Source organism: Tachypleus tridentatus, chromosome 1 (genome assembly GCF_004210375.1).
Source record: "Tachypleus tridentatus isolate NWPU-2018 chromosome 1, ASM421037v1, whole genome shotgun sequence".
Lineage (NCBI taxonomy): Eukaryota > Metazoa > Arthropoda > Merostomata > Xiphosura > Limulidae > Tachypleus > Tachypleus tridentatus.
The window spans coordinates 48,056,635-48,079,620 of record NC_134825.1 but is presented as its reverse complement, the minus strand read 5'-3'; the positions used below and the strand labels follow the sequence as shown (position 1 = coordinate 48,079,620).

General features: G+C 33.1%; 1 protein-coding gene across 1 annotated transcript in view; it reads right to left on the bottom strand.

Moving 5' to 3' along the window:
- Positions 1–18: 18 nt before the first annotated feature.
- Positions 19–22,986, bottom strand: part of LOC143247775 (uncharacterized) — a 60,789-nt gene continuing 37,821 nt past the window's right edge. Inside the window, exon 3 of the mRNA XM_076496235.1 lies at positions 19–5,223. Within this exon, the coding sequence (XP_076352350.1) occupies positions 5,161–5,223 (63 nt within the window). The 3' untranslated portion in view covers positions 19–5,160. The remainder of the gene's footprint in view (positions 5,224–22,986) is intronic.

Genomic DNA, 22,986 nt, shown 5'->3' with positions numbered 1-22,986 from the left:
ATTTGTATAGCTTTTCAAAGTAAAATAAATTAATATGTCTGGCATCAAAATACTTGATTTGTTTGTATTGCACAAGTGAATAAAATTACTTTAAGCATTACACCATTTATTAAACAGTATCAATTAGGAAAAACAGTATAGCACTTTAAACATATGCTTGTTAAACATGATATCAAATTATATTCACATATGAATTTAACAGAAAACGGTTAGTAGTAATTAAGCTGATACTGTTAGCCGAAACAACATGAAAACATAACTAGAAATGTTTAATTAAAAATCTGTAACATGCTAGTCAGTCATTGTGAAACATAAATCAACATGAAATGCTATTATGCAATGCTCACATAACGAATTATTTATAATAATTACATATAATATATTTTAAACATGGTTTTATTTCTATCTGCTGTATTTTATAATCTTCATTTACAGTCATTGTTCATACAAATCGTACTTTTATTACAATCGGAAAGGAATATAAATAACAGTTAGCAACTGCAAGGTATGACCAGAAAATCTAACAGCGGCCACGTAAAGATACGGTTTAAAACACGTTACTTTGTTCTTTTTCATGCAAAATATAATGATACTGTGAGAACCGCTGAGTTTGATTTCAGGTAGACATAAGCACGAGACTGTTTGTATAAAAATGCTATTAGGATTACTTTAGGTCATTTGTTTGAATGGAGCTTACATTTCTTGACAAATTTGGTTCTTTAAGCGTAATCCATGTATAGCGATATATAATATGCACTCTCAATTACGAAATAAATTTTGTACGTATCAGGAAACAAATTTTCCAAACATTTATATCTTTTTCAATATAAAACGTATTTATTAGAAACATAATTTGTATACTAATTTATGTTTCTATTTAACACACATCGCCGTCAATATTAGGTTAAGAATGGATATAGGTTACAAATGTCAGTATTCTACATTTATATTAAAATATTTCGAATAAGCTGAATATTTACGTAAGACTGAACCAGCTCTCTAAGGGTTTTTTAAACAATTAAACCAATTTTCTAGCACTGTATCGCAACGAAACACCTCCTGCCAGCCTTAAAGCCGCAAAACATATTATACTGTTACAATATCTTTTCACAAGGAAAATGCAGTGAAACTAATAATAAAAGATATATTGAATTGATAAAATGGAATACACGCCTGATATTATGCACATTTTAAACATTTATATCTGGTTAAAAGGATTTATAGGCATTGCGATTATAGTTTTGTTTGGTTATTTTACAAATACTGATCTACTACTCAGTGTTTCATGCTCTCACATAAATTCATTACCTTTTCATCTTAAATACAACTACCAACTTCTGTCATCCACACGACTCTTCTTATTTGTAAACAAAACCTTCATAAAACTCCACTATTTTCTGTAAACAAAACCTTCATCAAACTTCACTATTTTCTGATATAAAATTTCTTCTTATTCGTATTCCGTAAACAGACTCTCGTTTTTGTTGTTTTTCAATATTACTTGTTCATACCGGGAGGTTTTAGACATGTTAAGCTTCATTTTTGATGACGAGAAACCCACTTGAAATAAAATGTATCTCAGAACGGTTGGTATGGGTATTAACACTATTATTGATAAAGAGAACAACGTTTTGACCTTCCTAGGTCATCTTCAGGTTAAGAAAAGATGACCTAGCAAGGTCGAAACGTTGTTCTGTTCTTACCAATAACAGTGTTAATACCCCTAACAGCTGTTCTGAGATACGTTAAGCTTCAGTTCACATATTTTATGTTGTTTAGTGTAATATTAAAAGCAATAACAAGAGCGCTAAGAAACCTTGATTAACAAAATAAGTTAACTGATTCAAAACTATTTGAAATCTTAAACTTAAGTGTCTTGGGAAGGATAAATGTTGCATTTTATTAGCATTATTGACTTAACCCTAAATTAAAATTAATAATAAATTTAAATTATGAAAATAAAGACTTTATACGCGAGTAATTTTTGTTTACAAGATATATTAATTAGAGATTAGCATAAAATAATTTTGGAATAATCAGAATGTAAATTGTTTAATTCAGGCTTCTTAGTCACAACATTCAATTATAAATGAAAAATGTGTGTCTTTATGTATCATTCCGCATCACTTATAGAGTACGTTAGTATGACTGGTTAACCTGCGTCAGTACTATTTCCAACAGTTTTTAGCTGCGACCTAGAAACTTATAGAATGGCTTTGGTTTTTTTTTTTTTTTTTCAAGTACAAACTATTAGCTCATGTCTTATCTCCCGACTGATTTGAGACCTAATTACATCTGCGGCTATTGAGGTTTCTTTCTTGTTCTTAACATCCATTAGTTACAACTGTTTCACCTAGTATATACATTTACACAACAGTGGCTTAAAACTGTGAATAATCACTGCTTTCGATAAACAAATCTCAAAAAAGTTCTTAATTTTAATCTGCTATCTGAAATCTATCTACATACTTAATTGTATCGTTTACACTGATAGAACCTACATATATTTGATTAGGAAACATACATTCGACATGGGACCACGAGTGCTAAATCTACCAGTTTCTGTAGTGAGTCTCTATGGATCAAAGTGCAATCGAAGAAGAATATTTCGAACTGGTTTCAATCCCTTTATACATACTAAACTTATATAATGTAATCCAACGTCGAAAGGACATTGGAATTTTAAAAGAACTTTGTAAATTACAAGGCCAGGAATCTTAATAGGTTATTTTCATATCTAAAATAAGTATGTTTGTATAAATGAAAGGGAATTCCGTATTTGGTGATATGTTCCTAATGGTTTTGATCATAGATTTAACAATTGGTTAAAATCAACTTGGATGCTTTGATTCACATAATTTTCTGAAAATAAAGCTCCAAGACATCAAGTGAAATTAACTACGGTTCATAAGCTTCTAATATCCGTTGTAAATACTATAAAACAATGTCAGGTTATGGTAATATTCACTACTTTGTTATATACTATGCTCATACAACATTTTGAGGTGCAACAATCAAATATAATTCTGACCACCATATTAATACTTTTGGGAGAAGTAGAAATATATATATGTATTAAGATCTGTAGTTTATCATTTTTCGTTTGCTATTTTTCTATCCAAATAGCGAAAACATGAAACAGTTTATACTTTGCAGTGTTTGACAATATTTTGAGCACAAAGTAAGATCAAATGAATAAATATATCCAGTCTAAAATCTGAACATATTTCAAACTTTTCTCACAAATGCGTGATCTTTACCTCTGCAGTCCGAGGGTGTAAGTCGGCCTCTTTCACACATTCACTATCGTGTAAAATATCAAAAGTTTTTACAGGATTATAAATTTAAGAGTGAACGTCAAAAGACGCTTGAATAGTTCTCATGGAAACGATGCTTAATGTGAAAGCTGCTTGGGTTGCTAAGAAACATATAATAATACATAATAACAATCACTCGAACAATTTAATCGTTATATTCTGAATATCTCTGATCGTTACATCAATGTTTGAATATCTCCTGTACGAAAGCGCGTCAAACTGGAACACATAGCCTAAATATTCGTGGTGGGCCAAACCGCCGGAAAACAGTCGTATAATCTACTTCTTCCTACATCTGTAGTTAAGACAATCAGGCTCTCTTTGTGTCTGATACAGATTTCATAGTCATGGTTTCATTATCTTTGAAATTAAATTCAGATTTTCTTTCTGTAAACTGAATAGATGTATCAGCATTCACTTTTTAAAATGATAACAAGGAAACTGAAACTGGTTATTGTTAGTTCGCAATACTTAAAGTTCTTATTGATCACTCGTTTTTTTCATTATGTGCATTCAAACACTACCCTAGCAAATCGATCATAATAGAATAGAGGGCGCTAAGGTATTCGAGTTACTGCTCAACATGAAGACTGCACCAGTTGTTTAGGGAACATACAATAACACATAATAGCGTCTGCTTGACGATAAGGTTGTTTTAATTCCAAATAGACATAAATATGTATACTGATGGCTACACATTTCGTATTGAAATTTCAAAATTTAAAATGTGCTCAGTGTATTAGCTACAATCTGAGACACCAATAACCACAAATGTCGCTGCACATGACATAAGCATGATATATACATTAACGAAAAAAATGTCATGGAAAACAGTTCCTCTGTATGGATAATCTACTCACAAGAAAGTAACCTGAAGGGATAATTTTGATTACGCTTGGTAATTTACAACAGTATTGATTATAAATATAAAGAAGTTTAGAATTAGATGTGTTAAAGCTGTCCAAGGATATGTGCCACGATAATTGATATACATAGCAATTGACAAATTAATTTTAAAAATAATATTATTTTAGCTGGCAGCACCCACAACAAGAACTTTACCATTGTTTCTGAAATACTGTTGCGACCAAACAACCATACATCGTCTACCAGGCAAAGGGCAAAGGTAATACGGATATTAGAAAGTAAAAAACAGTGAAAACAAAATATGAATTTTTAAACTGGTTTATGTAAGATAAATTATGAAAAACAAATATAAATGCATACACACACACACGCACATATATAATTTACATAAATTAAAGGACGAAAATCATTAATGATGATGTAAAATTTATGAATCAGGCATTTAATAATACTTGTATTTTTACGAATAACATATTGTAACCAAATATACTTGAAGGAAAGAATTTTTCTACCGTCATATATGTTACGTCAGTAATATTTAATCCTACTTTTGAACTTTAATTTTGGAAACGCAATCAAAAACCAAGAATGCAAATGAGAATACAGAATATACAAAAATACTCGCACATATAGAGTATTTGAAAGTTAGTTCTAGATTGTCAAGCTGCGAATTGTAACCCTCACTAAAAGGTTCTTCCTTACGGTATTAGTTCAGTTTGTTAAACAAAGTATTAAAGCTGCTAAAAGTGATTAGTTAAAACCGGTTATAAGAAATGAAAATAACTGTAAAATAAAACAGAACCTACCAAATAAATCTTGGACCTACCAAGAAATATTCTTAATTTTGACGTTGCGAAATAAATATTAGTTTCAAGATAATGGATGGTTGAAAATTGGGGATTTAAAACAAGGATTTGGATGTAAAAATGTGGAAACTGCCTAGACTTCACTCTTGAGTTTCGTCTTGGTTTTTTCCTCAAAATCGTCCTCTCGCCCATCTTAATAAAGCATCAGCTAACACATCTAGATGTGTTTTCGTCTGAAATAAAATATTTTTAGTATTGATACTCTTATATTAAAATAAACACATCTTAGTAAATGAATATATATATATACATATTTATTTGTTAATATTTCAATATTTGTAAAGCTCTATTTATATTACCTTAGTACTTATAAATAAAAGTAAAACATTTACCATATGTATTATCATGAGATATACGTTCTTTTAACTTAGTTATTCACACTTTTCGTTTTGTAACAATTAAATAAACTTTGAATGTTTTATTACATTGCAACAATAAACTTAGTACTTCTTAGGTATCTAACAATACTTCTTTTTTCTGATTGTTTATGTTTGAATCACTTAAAATAAAATTATAATAATTATTTAATTTTGTAAAATTTATTTCTGCTCAACAATTATCAAACTTGAGCTCATTCAGCTGATAAAATTAATTTAATATATTAATATTTAAGTGTAAATCATATAGAAGTGAAATTATTCTATTCTCCAAATTATTTATTACATTAACCTATTCAATTTTAAGTTACAAAAACTGAATGCATTTATCATGCAAATTATTCAATATTTTTATGTAACATATATAAAAGTGATTTATTTCTTCTGTTATTATATTTATGGTTAAAAGTGAAACAATCTCACTATGTAAGCTGTTTAATTAAATTTGTAACTGTCATTGCTCCGGCGCGTGGAATAACATTTTTTTTTACATTTAGCTTGATCATATTCAGGTCTTACTTTTGTTTGTAAATAGTAAGAAAGGATATATCACTGATCATAGATAACCAGTAATGAACTGTACAGTGGTAGACGAATTTTGATTTTTTCTTGTCTCTGATTTATAACATAATGGCCCGGCATGGCCAGGTGGTTAAAACACTCGTAATTCGAGGGTTGCGTGTTCGAATCCCCGTCGCACAAAACATGCTCGTCTTTTCAGCCTTGGGGACGTTATAATGTGACGGTCAATTCCACTATTCATTGGTAAAAGAGTAGCCCAAGAGTTGGCGGTGATGACTAGTTGCCTTCCCTCTAGTCTTACACTGCTAAATTAGGGACGGCTAGCGGAGATAGCCCTCGTGTAGCTTTGCGCGAAATTCAAAACAAACTATAACATATAATTAATTAATTGTCATCTCGTTTTTAAGAGCTAAAATGTGGCACGCAACAAACACAATCTACTGTAGGTTCGTGTATTCCAAATACACAGACATCGTAGAGGGCTATCTTTATCAAGTATTCACACCAGATGAGGGAATCTCTATAGCAGAAAGAGGATGCCTCCGCCTGAAGATTACATAACAATTACATAACATGTAAATTATGTCGACACATGTGGATACAATAGCTCTTACGTAATAGGCACCAGAGGGTAATAAAGTCCACGAAGTGTTATTTAAAGAGCGCTGTAGTCTTAGGGGAGACGTGATATCATAGTTCAATACCAGAGGGCCCGTTATTATAGGCGGGTATTCTTACCTAGGTTCTGTAGATGAATAAGATGCACAAACAGTTTTCAGGAAGCCACCAGAGAGTGATGTAATCTAATATGTATTAACATGTCGTCGGCTTTATATTAACAATTAAAGCCTTAAATTAACAATTGAATCTAATTTGCATAATATCGTTTTGCAATTATCAGTAGTGAAAAGGTTTTTTTCCCAATTACAGTTTCATTTCATAAGTAAAACGTTAAATCGGGGATGCTGTTATGAGGGGTCTGAAAGTGGGCATAGTGTTTGTACAGGTGAACGGTCTTCTAAACGGATGGTATTACTAGGTGTATTGTGTGTGATATACAAAGGCAGTTGATGCTTATACAGGCAGACAGTGTTATTATGCTTCTGTAGGACTGTATACAAATTTTATCATGTCTTAGATTATGTCTATATATATATATAGTTTTCACTTATGTACTTAATTGTATAACTGTACCCAGTGGTACAGTGATATGTCCGAATTACAATGCTAAAAAACCAGATTTCAATACACATTGTGGGCAGAGCACAGATAGTCTATTGTATAATTTTGTGCTTAACTTGTAACAAACCAAAACTGTATTATATGTATTTCGCAAAAGCAGATGATGTTAGTAGACAGACGGTGTTACTCAGCTTCTCTAGACGGACGGTCTTACTCAGCTCTTCTAGACGGACGGTCTTACTATGGACAGTGCTTCTATGGCTGATGGTATCTTTGGGCAGTTAGTCCAGTAAGATGATGAATGTTGTTACTAAGGTTCTATAGGCGGACAGTACTACTAAGGGCAGTTTTCTAATTATAGACTGTGTTACTAATGATAGTGTTTGTATATGCGGATAATTCAACAAGATGGTTAGGTCAACTCAACGTGTTTCAACGTGTCTGAACATGTGATTACATCATCAGCTTTTTACTTTTTTATAATTTAGTAAACATCTAACGTATTGTAGTATAGCTTTCACTTCTGTATTTAAATTCCGTGTATTTTTTAGAATCAGTGTTCTATTCAGGACGGATTTTTCTTTATGATAACACAATGAATTAAATATCTTACTGTTACATAATAATTTAACATACAAGCTTACTGCTTCACTTTATAAGTACATATATATAAAGCATGGGTATTAACACTTTTGTTGATAAGGAGAGAACAACGTTTCGACCTTCCTAGGTCATCTTCACACGTTTTTGAACACTGCAAATCAAATAAACACAACATAACCATAGAAAACACCAATATATTAAGTAGGGAAACAAATATAAACAAACACAAAATCAAAGCCCTACTTATACAGTAACTAAACCCAAAATTAAACCTGTATAAAAGAACATCATAATACCTATACTAATTAATAATCTAATATCCACCTGCAACGCCCCCTACAATCCCGTACACCTCGTCCCTAAGACATGAGTCCGTCAACGGTCACATTCAAATTCTCTCTTTCTTAACCTCAAGATAATCTAGGAAGGTCGAAAAGTTGTTCTCTCCTTATCACTAAAGTGTTAATACCCATAATAGCCGTTTTGAGATGGATAGCTCTGTTATCATCCATACCTCTCATTTTAACAAATGTTTAATAAATCCGTTAGTAATTCATGTAGCTACATCCAACTGTGATAAATGAATGACTTACTATTTAAACAATCACTTTATTATTACAGAAATTATTTAAACTAGCAACATTTACCATTTTATAATTTTTTTATAGAACAATCACTTGAAATACAATAGTACTATAGATTAAAATTCACGTAAAACTTTGTGATTTTATGGAACAGCTTACAAACGAAATTTCAAGTTTATGCATAAATCGAAACGTTTGCAACGATTATTTTGCACAGAAATTTAACTCACACTAATACTATTTAAGAAGTCCTATTCAAACTGCGTTGATAAGCTTTGATTTTAGAAAATATAAGTAGTCATTGACAGTAAAGGGCGTCAAGTCGCCAAGTTATGTGAGTTTTAGATCGAAAACAGAAAATAACTTCCCATTTACCTTCAGATTTTGAGAATGTCATGAACGTACGCTTATATTTTGCGTGTTAAGTAAGGTGAAAAATCGATAAATTCGATTTTTACTGACTGTCAAGTTCACTGACACACAAAATCCACTCTTCATTGTTAGACTTACATACAACTCATATTGGTTATAAATTATATTCTGTAATGATAAACAGTAAAAGTGATGGATATATAAAATGTGAAACAATAATCTTTCCTTGCAGATCACATCTTTTACTGTAAAAGGCAACAAAAGTGATAAATTTTGTCAAGATATTTTATCTTTATCACAGTTACTTTAAATATTTTGTTTTTAAAATATTCAAAGATACAATGCATACAGTGCCTTGGAAAAGTATTCATCTTATACAAATAATGTTACATTTTGATGAAATACAAATATTTAAACAAATTTTAATAAACATGTTTCTATTCAAAACACTAATGATTAAACTTAACACTATTACGTGTGAAGGAGGTCGAGTGTCAGTAACTCCTGCAAAGAAAATATATAAATTGAAATTTGCTGATTGCGTAAGTATTCGGTTCTCAAGTCTGTACATGGTGGAAGCACCTGTGACAGCAATTACTGCTGTGAGTCACTTTTCGATAGATATATTCTAGTTTTTCACAGGTGGGTGGTGTAATTTTTTGCCCATTCTTTTTGCTAAACTTGCTTCATTTGTGACAAGTTTGTTGTAAATCGTTGATGGACTGCAATCTTAAAGTTTTGCCGTAAATTTGCTATTGGATTCAAGTCAAGACTTTGACTGGGCCACTCAAGGACACCCACTTTCTTCTACTGAGAACATTTAATTATGGATTTGACCTTGTGCTTCGGGTCAATGTCCTGCTGAAGTGTAGGTTTTCGATCCAGTTTTAGACTCTTGGCTGAATAATTATAAAGTGACATTACTTTAGGCTGTTACATTTCATTACAAACTAGAGATAGTATATTTTACGAGAAAAGCATATGTCGCTGTGTTGTAAACATTCTATAAATTTAGACCCTTCAGTGGGATTCTTGACGACGAGAACGTACCCGTCCCTATACTCTCGTCCCTAAGACATGTGTACGGCAACGGTCTCTTGCAAACACTCTCTTTATTAACCCGAAGATGACCTAGGAAGGTCGAAACGTTGTTCTCACCTTATCAATATATGGGTATTAATATTCTTAAAACTGATGGGACTGGTTATTTGGCTACATGACTCCTGTCTATAATTACTTGTATTTCTTAAAATTAAAGTTTATGAACACCATGTGAGAAAGTAATTACACACAAAGCTACTCAAAGGACTCTTTGTGCTCTGCTTGTGCAGAGCATACGGATATCAAAAACTGGTTAGTGGTGTTGTAACTCTGTAGACAGACCACTGTGCCACTCAGGAACAATAGTATTAGTGTGAATTAGAAATACACTACATGGCCAAAAGTAGATGTGCTTGTTGAACATCTCATTCCAAAACCATGGGCATTAATATGGAGTAAGGTTCCCTTTGCTTCTCCAACAGTATCTACTGTTCTGGGAAGGCTTTTCACTAGGTTTTGGAACATGGCTATAGGGATTTTCTCCTATTCAGCCACAAGAGCATTAGTGAGGTTGGCACTGATGTTGGGCAAGAACGCCTGGGTCGCAGTCGGCGTTCCAGTTCATCCCAAAGTTGTTCGATGGGGTTTAGGTCAGAGCCCTGTGCAGGCCAGTCAAGTTCTTTTACACCAACCTTAGCAAACCATGTCTTTATGGATCTCGCTTTGTGCAAGGGGGCATTGTCATGCTGACACAAAAAAAATGGTCTTCCCCAAACTGTTGCCACAAAGTTGGAAGCACACAATTCTCTAGAATGTCATTGTATGCTGTAGCATTAATATTTCAATTCACTGGAATTAAAGAGCCTAGCCCAAACGATGAAAAACAGCCACAGACAATTATTACTCCTCCACAAAATTTTACAGTTGGCACTATGCATTAAGGCAGGTAGCAATCTCTTGGAAACCTCCAAACCCAGATTTGTCCCTCAGACTGCCAGATAGTGAAGCATGATTTATCTCTCCAGAGAAAGCGTTTCCACTGCTCCAAAGTCCAATGGTGATGTGCTTTACACAACGCCAGCCAACACTGGGCATTGCACATGGTGATGTTAGGCTTGTGTGTGGCTGCTCGGCCATGGAAACCCATTTCATGAAGCTCTCGACGAATAGTTCTTGTGCTGACGTTTGGAACTCGGTAGTGAGTGTTGCAGCTGTAAACAGATAACTTTTACGCGCTTCAGCACTCGGCGGTCCAGTTCTGTGAGCTTGTGTGGCCTACCACTTCGTGGCTGAGCTGTTGTTGCTTTTAGACGTTCCCACGTCACAACAACAGCACTTACAGTTGACTGGAACAGCTCTAGAATGGCAGAAATTTGACGAACTTACTTGTTGGAAAGGTGGCATCCTATGACAGTGCCACGTTGAAAGTTACTGAGCTCTTCAGTACGACTTATTCTATTGCCAATGCTTGTCTATGGAGATTGCATGGCTGTATACTTGATTTTATGCACGTGTTAGCAATGGGTGTGGATGAAATAGCCGAACCCACTAATTAGAAGGGGTGTCTATATACTTTTGGCCATGCAGTGTATGTGCTGTATAATCGTTGAATATGTTTTGATTTATGCATAAACTTTAAAATTTGTTTATAAGCTGTTCTATAAAATTAGAAAGTTTTTAAAAATTTAACCATATAGTACGTCTTTGTACTTCAAGTGAATGTTCTATAGAAAAGCATAAAATGGCAAATGTTGTTATTTTAAATAGTTTCGGCAATAGTAAGGTGATTGATTAAACAGAACGTTATTCAGTTATCATACTTAGTTGTAGCAACATGATTTACAACCGATCTTATTAACCATTCAAGTTTAGAAACATGAATGAAAAACTACATACATAGAGGGTTAGCATAATAATATGTTTTAAGCCAAACATTATGACTCGAAAATGATGCTTTATATGTATACATATATATAACTACATATAAAGTGAAACACTAAGCTTGTATGTTAAATTATTGTATATTAATTAGAAAAATATATATTATGTTACCATAAAAATCAATCCTTTTCAAGATGATAATTGTAAAATGTATGCTATGCAAATTAAAGATAAATGAGAAAACTGGTGCGTTATGTTAAGTTTGTACTAAAAAAAACACAATCACCAGTAGATCTATAATATAGCTGTCTCGTTCAATATTTATAAAGACTAAACACTAGGTATGATAAATCCTTTCAGGACAGATAATTGTTAAAGTATGTAAAGTAAATTATTGGCTGTGCTATAATATTTCCCTGGTTAAAATTATGATTTTAACTGTCAATTTTAGGATATGTGATTAAATCTACAAGTGAAAACTACAAGGTTATTGATGTAATCACATGTTGAAACACTCTACAATGAGCACGTAATCCTATCGAGCCTTTACAAACACTATCCACAGTAAAACAATCCATCTATATAAACTTTGGACCCGCATGGCCAGATGGTTAAGGCACTCGACTCGTAATACGAGGGTCGAGGGTTTGAATCCCCGTCACACCAAACATGCTCACCCTTTCAGCCGTGGGGGCATTATAACGTGACGGTCAATCCCACTATTCGTTGGTAAAAGTGTGGCCCAAGAGTTGGCAGTGGGTGGGGTTGACTAGCTGCCTTTCCTCTAGTCTTACACTGCTAAATTAGATAGCGCAGATAGCCCTGGTGTCGCTTTGCACGAAATTCAAAACAAACATACAAATAATAGAAAACTGCCCTTAGTAACACCGTCCACCTATAGAACCTTAGTAACAACATGCATCATCCTACTGAGCTATCCACTTGCCTATACAAACATTATCTTTAGTAATCAGTGATGTCGAGAAAACCCACTTGTAGAGAAATATATATGTAAAAACGGCTCGTAAAATATTTTCTCAATCCAAACGAGCCGTTTTTACATATATATTATCTTTTGTAACATAATCCATCTATATAAACTCTATCGTGAGTAATATCACTCGCCTATAGAACCTTCGTATAACATTCATCATTCTATTGAAGTATGCGAAGTATGCATCTAATAATGTACCACCATCCATATAAACAATATCCTTATTAAGACCATCCGCCTATATAACTTTAGTAGTACTGTCCGCCTAGCAACACCATTCGTCTTTGTAAATCATATAGTGCAGTTAAATATATAAACGAAAACTATAAACAAAATTTGAGACATATTGAAACATAGTCCTACGGAAGTATAGAAACACCAACTTCTTTTCTTCCTTCCTTATGTTGGATATTTTCTCCCTTATGCCACTTCACTTAAAATCTCCAAGTTCATCTTCCCAAACCCCGACTTTCACCTATATTAATTTTTGTATTTTCAAGACTGCTGGTATGGGTGTTAAAACTTTAATTAAAATAAAGTGTGGAACAACGTTTCGACCTTCTTAGGTCATCTTCAGGTTAACAAAGAGAGTTTGCAACTGACCGTTGCCGAGCACATGTCTTAGAGATAAGAGTGTAAACGGGTACAGGATTCTAGGAGACGTTGCAATTAAATGATAAATTATTAGTTAGTCAGAAACCAATATAACGGAACACCTTTATTCCTATACTAAGACATATGCCCGGCAACTCTCAATTGCAAACTCTCTTTGCTAATCTGAAGATGATCTAAGAAGGTCGAAACCTTGCTCTGTACTTTATTTGAACAAAAGTGTTAATACCCATACCAGCTGTCTTGAGAATACACTTTTACTTCAAGTGGGTTTCTCGTCATCACGTATATTCATTTTTGTTCACTGTTTACACATATGTTTCTCTAAGCTGAAACAGCTATTTTACTTCAATTCTGGCCTGTCATAGAAGGCTATACAATGCAGAACCTCCTCAGATTCTGCGTACCTTCATTCTGACTTCCTTTGTCATGTCGACACATATCTCGTCTGCACGTGATATTTCCTCTGCACTGACTGATACTGGGCTTCCTTCTCGTGTTATTTTCTGGACCACTTCCTGCTACATAGGTCATGCAACAGATTCAAAGTATTTCAACGCGTTTTTCTCCAAATATCTTTTCGTGGAATACTTTCATCTCAGTGCTGTACTTTGCTGACTCAGCTATTGTCTTACGCAACAGAATACTTCATCTTCTCCTTTAACCTTATCACGCTTCCTTCCTTGACCATTTCAAGTGACTCAACTCTCTTACATGCAGAAGATGAATAATTTATTTGAACCTCTTTCCACACAACAACTTGGCCAATTTTTTCTACTTACAATCTAGAATGATTTTCTTCTGAAGTGCCATTCTTTGGTATTGATCTCAAATTCTAACCCTAACTAGAATGATTTTCTTCTGAAGTGCCATTCTTTGGTATTGATCTCAAATTCTAACCCTAACTAGAATGATTTTCTTCTGAAGTGCCATTCTTTGGTATTGATCTCAAATTCTAACCCTAACTAGAATGATTTTCTTCTGAAGTGCCATTCTTGGTATTGATCTCAAATTCTAACCCTAACTAGAATGATTTTCTTCTGAAGTGCCATTCTTTGGTATTGATCTCAAATTCTAACCCTAACGTTTAAACATTACAGTTGATACACTTCCACAGACAAAATTTCTAATATTCACTCACATTTCTCCCAAGTCAATATTGCTAACGATTGAGATACTGAAGACGACGATAATTATAACATTTCCAAAGTTTCTCTCTTCTGGATTCCTTCTGATACTCGTTATGTTCAACTATACTCTGTTTTAGACGCCATGTTCTGAGCTTTCATAAACTCTTCAAGATTCAAAGTTATTTGCTCTCTCATATACACTAGTATTGAAACTACTTTTCTTGGAAATTACACTGAATACCACTTTCTTCGAAAAACTTGATTGGAACTTTAAGCTAATTCCGTTTTTCATGTCTCTCAATTTCATACATAAATTTCTTTCCCATTCTATGTCTTCACGTCGACTGACGATCTCTTTTTGTTTGATTTCCAACAATTTTTTGCCATACTTTATCCATTTCACTACATGGAAATCCATAATATCGAGAATAGGTTTGTTTGTTGGTAATTAAGCCTAAAGCCACACAATGGGGTAACCGTGTTCTGTCCACTGGTATCGAAAATCGGTTTCTAGGGTTGTATGTTTGAAGATATACTATTGCGCCACTTGGGGGGTATAAAAAGTAGGAATAATAAGGATTGAAAATCTCATTGACTTTTGTGGCGAAGCAAATGTCATACCACATTTATAGCTACAACTTTATGAGACATTCTGTTGCTCGCTGTTGTCTGTTTCAGCAATGACAGTATTTTTATCCTTTCTCAATATGACATTTAATACGAGTTCATGGGCCAGGACCCATAACAGTTGACTAGCTTTGGTGCTATGTTGTGTGGAGTGACGAATTTATCATCTATAACTCACTATATAAAGGTAATACTTACGTGAGGAGAACAAAAGGCATTCTGCACAATTACAACATTGTAGCATCCCACGTCTGTAATGACGTGAGACTGGATATCTGCCAAGGGCATTGGTCTCTTATTTATAATAACTGGTTCAACTGATGCTGTAAGTTACGTTACAGTACTTAAGTCTAGATTGCTCTATTAGCAAGAGAACTGTTTCCAAATTACGGTTATATAATCCAGGACGATAACATTTCATGCTTTTGGACCAAAATCGTTAAAAATGGTATAGAGAGAATTATGTATCGAGGTTGGATTAGCCAGTATAGTTGCCTAATTTTTAAACCAATAGAGAACTTGTGGATTGAAGTAAAAGATTATTTCAAGAAGTTCCACCCAAAAGCAAAATATTAACTAATTAAGACAGTTACTGCCTCTTGAAATCATGTGGTTAACAGTGAAAACATAAAACGTTTCTTGTCAGCATGCTATGAATATGCGTCTATGCGTTGAAAACCAAAGACGTCCCATAAAGTATTGAATACATGTATAACATGTGGTTTATTTGTAGCTAAGCACAAAACTACACAATGGGCTATCTGTGCTGTGCCCACCATGACTATTGAAATCTGGTTTTGAGAGTTATAAGCCTTCAGACTTACTGTTGGATGAGTGTTATTATAGCACTGACGCTTGTTTCTTTTATATTCGATAAAGGTTAATTTCACAATATTAAGCCTCCTCAGTAAGTCTTCAATGCTACAATGCTAAAATCAGGAGTTCGATTCCCCTCGGTGGATGCAGAAAATAGCAAGATGTGGCTTTTTTATATGAAAAAAACACAAACTTACGGTACCACGTTTTTACTGATTATTCATGATACTGTATGATTTGGAATAAAACTCAACGCATGAGAAATAAAACTAAAATCTGTTTTTAACCTTGAATTTAATGTGATATTTTCTCTCTTTTAGAATGTATGCGGATAATTATAATATTGTAAACAAATATTTCTGCGAGAAGTATAGAATAGAAAATTTCTTCGGTTATTAGTTTGTAATTATGTATTCTCAAGATGGCTGATATGGGTCATCTTCAGGTTACCAGTCGTCTTAAGAATACATCTTCTGGTTACCAGTCGTCTTAAGAATACATCTTCTGGTTACCAGTCGTCTTAAGAATACATCTTCTGGTTACCAGTCGTCTTAAGAATACATCTTCAGGTTACCAGTCGTCTTAAGAATACATCTTCTGGTTACCAGTCGTCTTAAGAATATATTTCTACTTCAAGTGTGTTTCTCGTCATCACGAGTTTGTGTGCAATGCGCACAACGGATATCGAAACCCAATTTCAAGCGTTTTAAGTCCGTAGACATACCACTGTTCTACTGGGAGCAAGTTTTCCGGTTGTAGAAGACTTTTGCCAACCACTTTAAATAAATAAATTGCACAAAGTACAAGAAATGATCACAACATCTCTAATACTTCACCATCAATCACCGTTCTTTACTGTAATTATTTTTTGAACATTTGAACATCAATAACATTTTTCTGTAAAAGAGAACAAACTCCTTCAACCACTGTTAAAAAAAAAAAGTTAATTTTCCTCTTTTATAGATTAATACCTTGAAAACCGTTAGTTAAATGCAGGGTGTATTAGTTGCGTCACTTATAAAGAATGTATGTATTTTACCAATAATATATATATATTTATTGTTAGAGCACAGTAGAAGCAAAGAAAAAACGAGTTTATGTTGTTAGGGAAAATATGCATTGTTTCAGGTGTGCATTTTAATGTTCATATATTTTAAACGTAAAAGGTATTGAACATCTGAAAAAAATATTCAAAGAAAACAAGTAGTTATGATATACGTAAATGTTGTTAAATGCATGTTATATAGGAAACGTCAACCTGCCATAGCTTTTAATGAAATGAACTCATTAATTTCCCTAATTGGCTTCTTTTGTAAAACTAATTAATGGGAAGTCACTATATTTACTTCCAGAAGTATTTTGTTATATAAAGCAGCAGAAGTTATTAATTAATCACCCGTGAAGAACTTTTGTATAAACGCCCACGTTGCTGCTGTTAATTATTTAAAGCACGTATATATATAAACTAGTTTGCATTTTTAAAACATAAAAATCTCAGCAGTTATGCGTTGAAGCGCACTAACTTCTGAAGGGTTTCTTTTCTTAACATACTCATCAAAAATGATTTGTTTTTCAGCCTAATATAAATTATGATTTACTTTTGTCAGAGCTCCTAGAGTGTTGGCTCGAAAAGAATGCAAATAACTCTGGAGTTACCCAATAGTGAAAGTTACAAGTTTATCTCAGGTGCTAAGAGTAAATTAACGCATTTATATTTAATATACAAAGTAAGGACAGTTTCCATTAAAAGCGGATAAAACATATTTTAACCGCCCACTAGTCACACACCTTTACTAGGTAAATACATGTTTTTGTTCCTTTGTGACAACGACGAAAAACTGGATCTCGTTTCTAAAGAAAATAATAAAATTTGCAGAATAAATAAGTTATTAAAAAAATGTTTAACTCATCATTGTTCGACCGAAGAGTTTTTCGATGAAGCATGAAACCTACACATGACTTTGTATCCATTGTTAACTTGAATAATAATGTGAATGTGTTGACTGAAAGTAGACTGGTTGAAAAGTCTTGAACAGATACACTCGCACACTAGAACACAGTGCAGAAGGAGCGGGACGAAGGTGTTACTCATGCTACAAGTTTTATATATGAATGTTTTTAATGACTTGTAGATTTTCGTAATATTTGCGCAGATAACTGATGATACAGTTACAGATAGTTGTTTTTTAATTTTTGTTAAAAATTACCCTAGAGTTCTATAATAAATTATGATCACAAATGTAAATAAATATGTTCTGTGGAAAAAATAATATGTAGCTAAAAGTTAACACGTATAGATTTTAATAGAAGAATTGATAAAAAAGATGTTTTTAAGTTCCCGAGAGATCAGTAAATGTTGGTATACACTTTACAAGAATGATAAACGCTGATGTACATGTGTATAGATATAGTAAATAATGATAAACATTGATGTACATGTGTATAGGTACGGTAAGATAATGATAAACATTGATGTACATGTGTATAGGTACGGTAAGATAATGATAAACATTGATGTACATGTGTATAGGTACGGTAAGATAATGATAAACATTGATGTACATGTGTATAGGTACGGTAAGATAATGATAAACATTGATGTACATGTGTATAGGTACGGTAAAATAACACTATGTAACAAAATTTGTACATTTTTCTTGCTCCTGGGCAGAAAGTGTTATTTTCCAATTGCTTATGCCTAAAGTAAATGGAAAAGATTTATTTTTCTCTTCAAACTTTGCTTTTGTGACCTGGGAGCGTATAACGTATTTGGGGACTGATACTTGAGAGTGATTTACATTAACGTCATAAATCTTGAAAAACTACTCACTTCTAAACATTTTTGTACAACTTTAGTATAAATACATGTAAATCTTGATTCATATGTTGTTTTATTCAGACCTTATGTGAATGAAAATGTGCAAATTTGCCCGTTTTTACATAGAAAATAGGTTAATTTCTAAATTTCATTATCCAGGTCACAAAAGCAAAATTTGAAGGGAATAATGGCAATTTTCTGTACTTTTACAACATAATCAATTAAGAAATAACACGTACTATCTATGAATATAATTTGTATTACATAGTGTAATGATAAACGATGTATACGAACGCTTGTTTTTCACGTATACTCAAGAGCTAGAATTATATATAACATTCGTCACGTTACCTTGTTCTTCACTAAGTGACCTTCCACTATATCCTCCAACAGCTAGCATGTTAATATTTACACCAACGGCTAATATGTTAATGCTATACGTTAACAAGGGGTTTACGTCTTATTTTACATTCTTACAGTTAGCCAGACGAAAAATTCAAAGACAGTGGTCTACACTAATGTAGGTGTTGGAAAGAGTAGTGGAGATATTTATTTTGCTGCATTTCTAAATCACATCACTTAAAAGTGGAAAATTCCAAAATGTATCTCCTGTTGTGACATTTCACGTGTGTTATTACTTTGAAACAGATCAAACATAGCAGGATTTGACGTTACACAGTATATATGTTGTAACATTATACTATAAAAATGCTAATATTGTTTTGTATGTTTGTAATTAAGGCCCATTTTAAACTCAATATTACTTGAAATTAGCATTTTACGCTTTAAAACTTTTTCTCGTGTCCTTCATCTATTTAAAACTGAAATGTGTTGCTTATTTTTGTAATGTAATGTAAAATCACACAGAGAATAAATATATATATCATCAAACATGTACATCATCAGTTAATTTATGTAAATTATTATTTGCAATGTTAAATAAATCATTTTACCATTTCTTTTATGTCGAGAATGTTTAATATTTCCTAGCTGCATATCTTTCAGACATAACTGATATTGTTAAACCGAACACAATTACGAGGCTTTCAGGAGTAGATTTAGATTGTTACACAGTATAAAACTGCACGTCTTCCGTCTTCAGGAGTAGGTTGAGATTGTTACACAGTATAGAACTGCACGTCTTTCGTCTTCAGGAGTAGGTTGAGATTGTTACACAATATAGAACTGCACGTCTTTCGTCTTCAGGAGTAGGTTGAGATTGTTACACAGTATAGAACTGCACGTCTTTCGTCTTCAGGAGTAGGTTGAGATTGTTACACAATATAGAACTGCACGTCTTTCGTCTTCAGGAGTAGGTTGAGATTGTTACACAGTATAGAACTGCACGTCTTTCGTCTTCAGGAGTAGGTTGAGATTGTTACACAGTATAGAACTGCACGTCTTTCGTCTTTAGGAGTAGATTTAGATTGTTACACAGTATAAAACTGCACGTCTTCCGTCTTCAGGAGTAGGTTGAGATTGTTACACAGTATAGAACTGCACGTCTTTCGTCTTCAGGAGTAGGTTGAGATTGTTACACAGTATAGAACTGCACGTCTTTCGTCTTTAGGAGTAGGTTGAGATTGTTACACAGTGTAGAACTGCACGTTTCCGTCTTCAGGAGTAGGTTGAGATTGTTATACAGTGTAGAACTGCAGGTTTCCGTTTTCAGAAGTATTTTAAGATTGTTACACAGTATAAAACTGCACGTCTTCCGTCTTCAGGAGTAGGTTGAGATTGTTACACAGTATAGAACTGCACGTCTTTCGTCTTCAGGAGTAGGTTGAGATTGTTACACAGTATAGAACTGCACGTCTTTCGTCTTTAGGAGTAGGTTGAGATTGTTACACAGTGTAGAACTGCACGTTTCCGTCTTCAGGAGTAGGTTGAGATTGTTATACAGTGTAGAACTGCAGGTTTCCGTTTTCAGAAGTATTTTAAGATTGTTACACAGTATAGGACTGCACGTTTCCGTTTTAAGGAATTATTTTAAGATTGTTACACAGTATAGAACTGCACGTTTTCGTTTTCAGGAGTAGGTTGAGATTGTTACACAGTATAGAACTGCACGTCTTCCGTCTTCAGCAGTAGGTTGAGATTGTTACACAGTGTATAACTGCACGTTTCCGTTTTCAGGAGTATTTTAAGATTGTTACACAGTATACAAATACATATCTTCCAGAAGTAAGTTGATACTGTTTAAAAAGTTCAAAACTGCATGTATTTCAGGACTAGGTAGGGATTACTGAAAAGTGTTAAGTTGTTTAGAAGTGCACATACTTGAATAAACGAGTTTGTGAGAACCTCCAGAAGTAAGTTAAGATTGTTAAAATGTTCGTTTGATAAATTATAATTGTTTTTCATAATCTTATTGCAATTATTCCAATGCTCAAAAGAATATTCATGAAGTAAATGAGCACTTTTTAGATAGTTTAGAACTTTTAGCACTTTTATAAGTTGGCTGAAACTGTTAAAAAAACCCATAAGTAACGTGATTTTTTCACGAATAACTTAAAGTCATTAATCATTTCAAAAATATTTTATAGAATTAAGTTGTCTCGCATTTCACACTTCTTATGGATGCCAAACGCTCTACTAGCTCTCAAGTTTGCCCAGAAACTGTGATCCTACTATAACCTATTACAAGAGTTTTTATCAGATTCTTAAACTTTTATGGTTGAGACTTTTGACAATAAAGTAAAAAACTGTATAATTCCCTGTGAGTTATCATTCCGAACTAAAATAAAAGTGTTCCTGGTATTATACTGAACTTATGAAGACTTAAAAGTTGTATTGATGCTGTACAAATCTTCCGTTGAGGACATCATCGTCTTGCAAGCAGCTGCCTTCAGAGAATTCAAAAACCTCAAATATCGCTTGAGTAGAATCCAGTAGGGAGTTTTAGATCTCTAACATGCAATTGGGAAAGCTGACTATAACGTTACTTATGGGTTTAATAAGAATAGAGCCTTAGAAATGAAGACGGACTATTGTATAGATTTTAGTTGTTGTAGGTGCGATCCACACACGCTATGATCTCACTGATGTAATAAAAAAAATATTACTCTTCTAGTGTCCCGAAGAAGATTATGATGGAGTGCATTGTTCTCACGACAAATATTTAATTTGAATGTGTTGAATGACAGCTTAAGTTACAATAAATCTTTGCTTTTAGAGCAGAGGTTCCTGTAAGAAGTCTATCTAAATGGCAGTTCACGGAATAATGTATTGAACCACGTTAATTTTGTCTCGTAAATACTTATTTAAGTGACTTGTACACTATATATTTTCGTGGTTATTATCACCATCATGATGTTAACGTTAACCGATATAGAAATTATATTCAAGGAGGTTGGAAGGTCATATATCTAATGGAAGAGGTATTCTTTTTGTTTTGTTTTGTGCTTTAGGTTCTTACATCTGATTGGTAAGGGGTGTATCAGATGAGGCTGGTTAAAATTGTCAAACATACTAACAATAATTATTTGTTTGTTATAATTAAACTTCCATATCTCAGTATGTTAACTAACTGCTCCATCGAAAATATAACATTTCTTAGAATCTTTTAGATAATCCAATTTCAGATATGTTATTAAAATGTAATAATTTCACTTTTCTTTGTTGAGGTATAGAAATATAATTTTTACAGTTAATTTCAACATAAACTTTTGCATATGACACGTAGATAAGAAACATTCAGTTTTCTGTAGGTGTTTATGAAACTGTTAATTAAATTAAGAATTGTTGTATTATTGCTAGGTCGTAGTATACTCAATATTCCTCTGGTTTATTCGAATAAAAATATAAAAGTACTTAAGTTTATGAATCATTTTTCTGTATAAATCTTTTATTGCACATTATTATCCATGTAAGCCTACCCAGTTTATGAGGTTCATTGAAATTAAATAAGAATTACTGTGTTTTCAAGTACGTATTTCTCGAAACAATATCCTGTTCGAATGATTTTCTAAATATCTTCAATGTTTATATGGTGAGTCTCAATCCTTCGTTTGTAAATTAATTGCTTTATTTTTTTATGTTAATTAGAGCAGGACTTAGTTGAATGAGGTGGGGGAAGAATCTAAAAGAGGAGCAATAAGGAAATGCTGATAGAACATAATCGAAAAATAAAAAAAACTTGGAAGAGTAATCTACAGCAGAGGTTTGGAGGGTGGTAGGACTTTCACAGACGCTCGAGTGTTGAAGGAGGAGCAACTCGAGAATAAAAAGAAAAATCGAATACAAAGAAAAGAGCAAAAACAGAATCGAGTTTGATCTGTGCTTCATTTTAACAAGAACGAATTAAACTGGTGTACGGATTTTTTCCCCTTTCTATTACGGAATTACGTGCCCGCAGACGTGGACATTAATACTGTC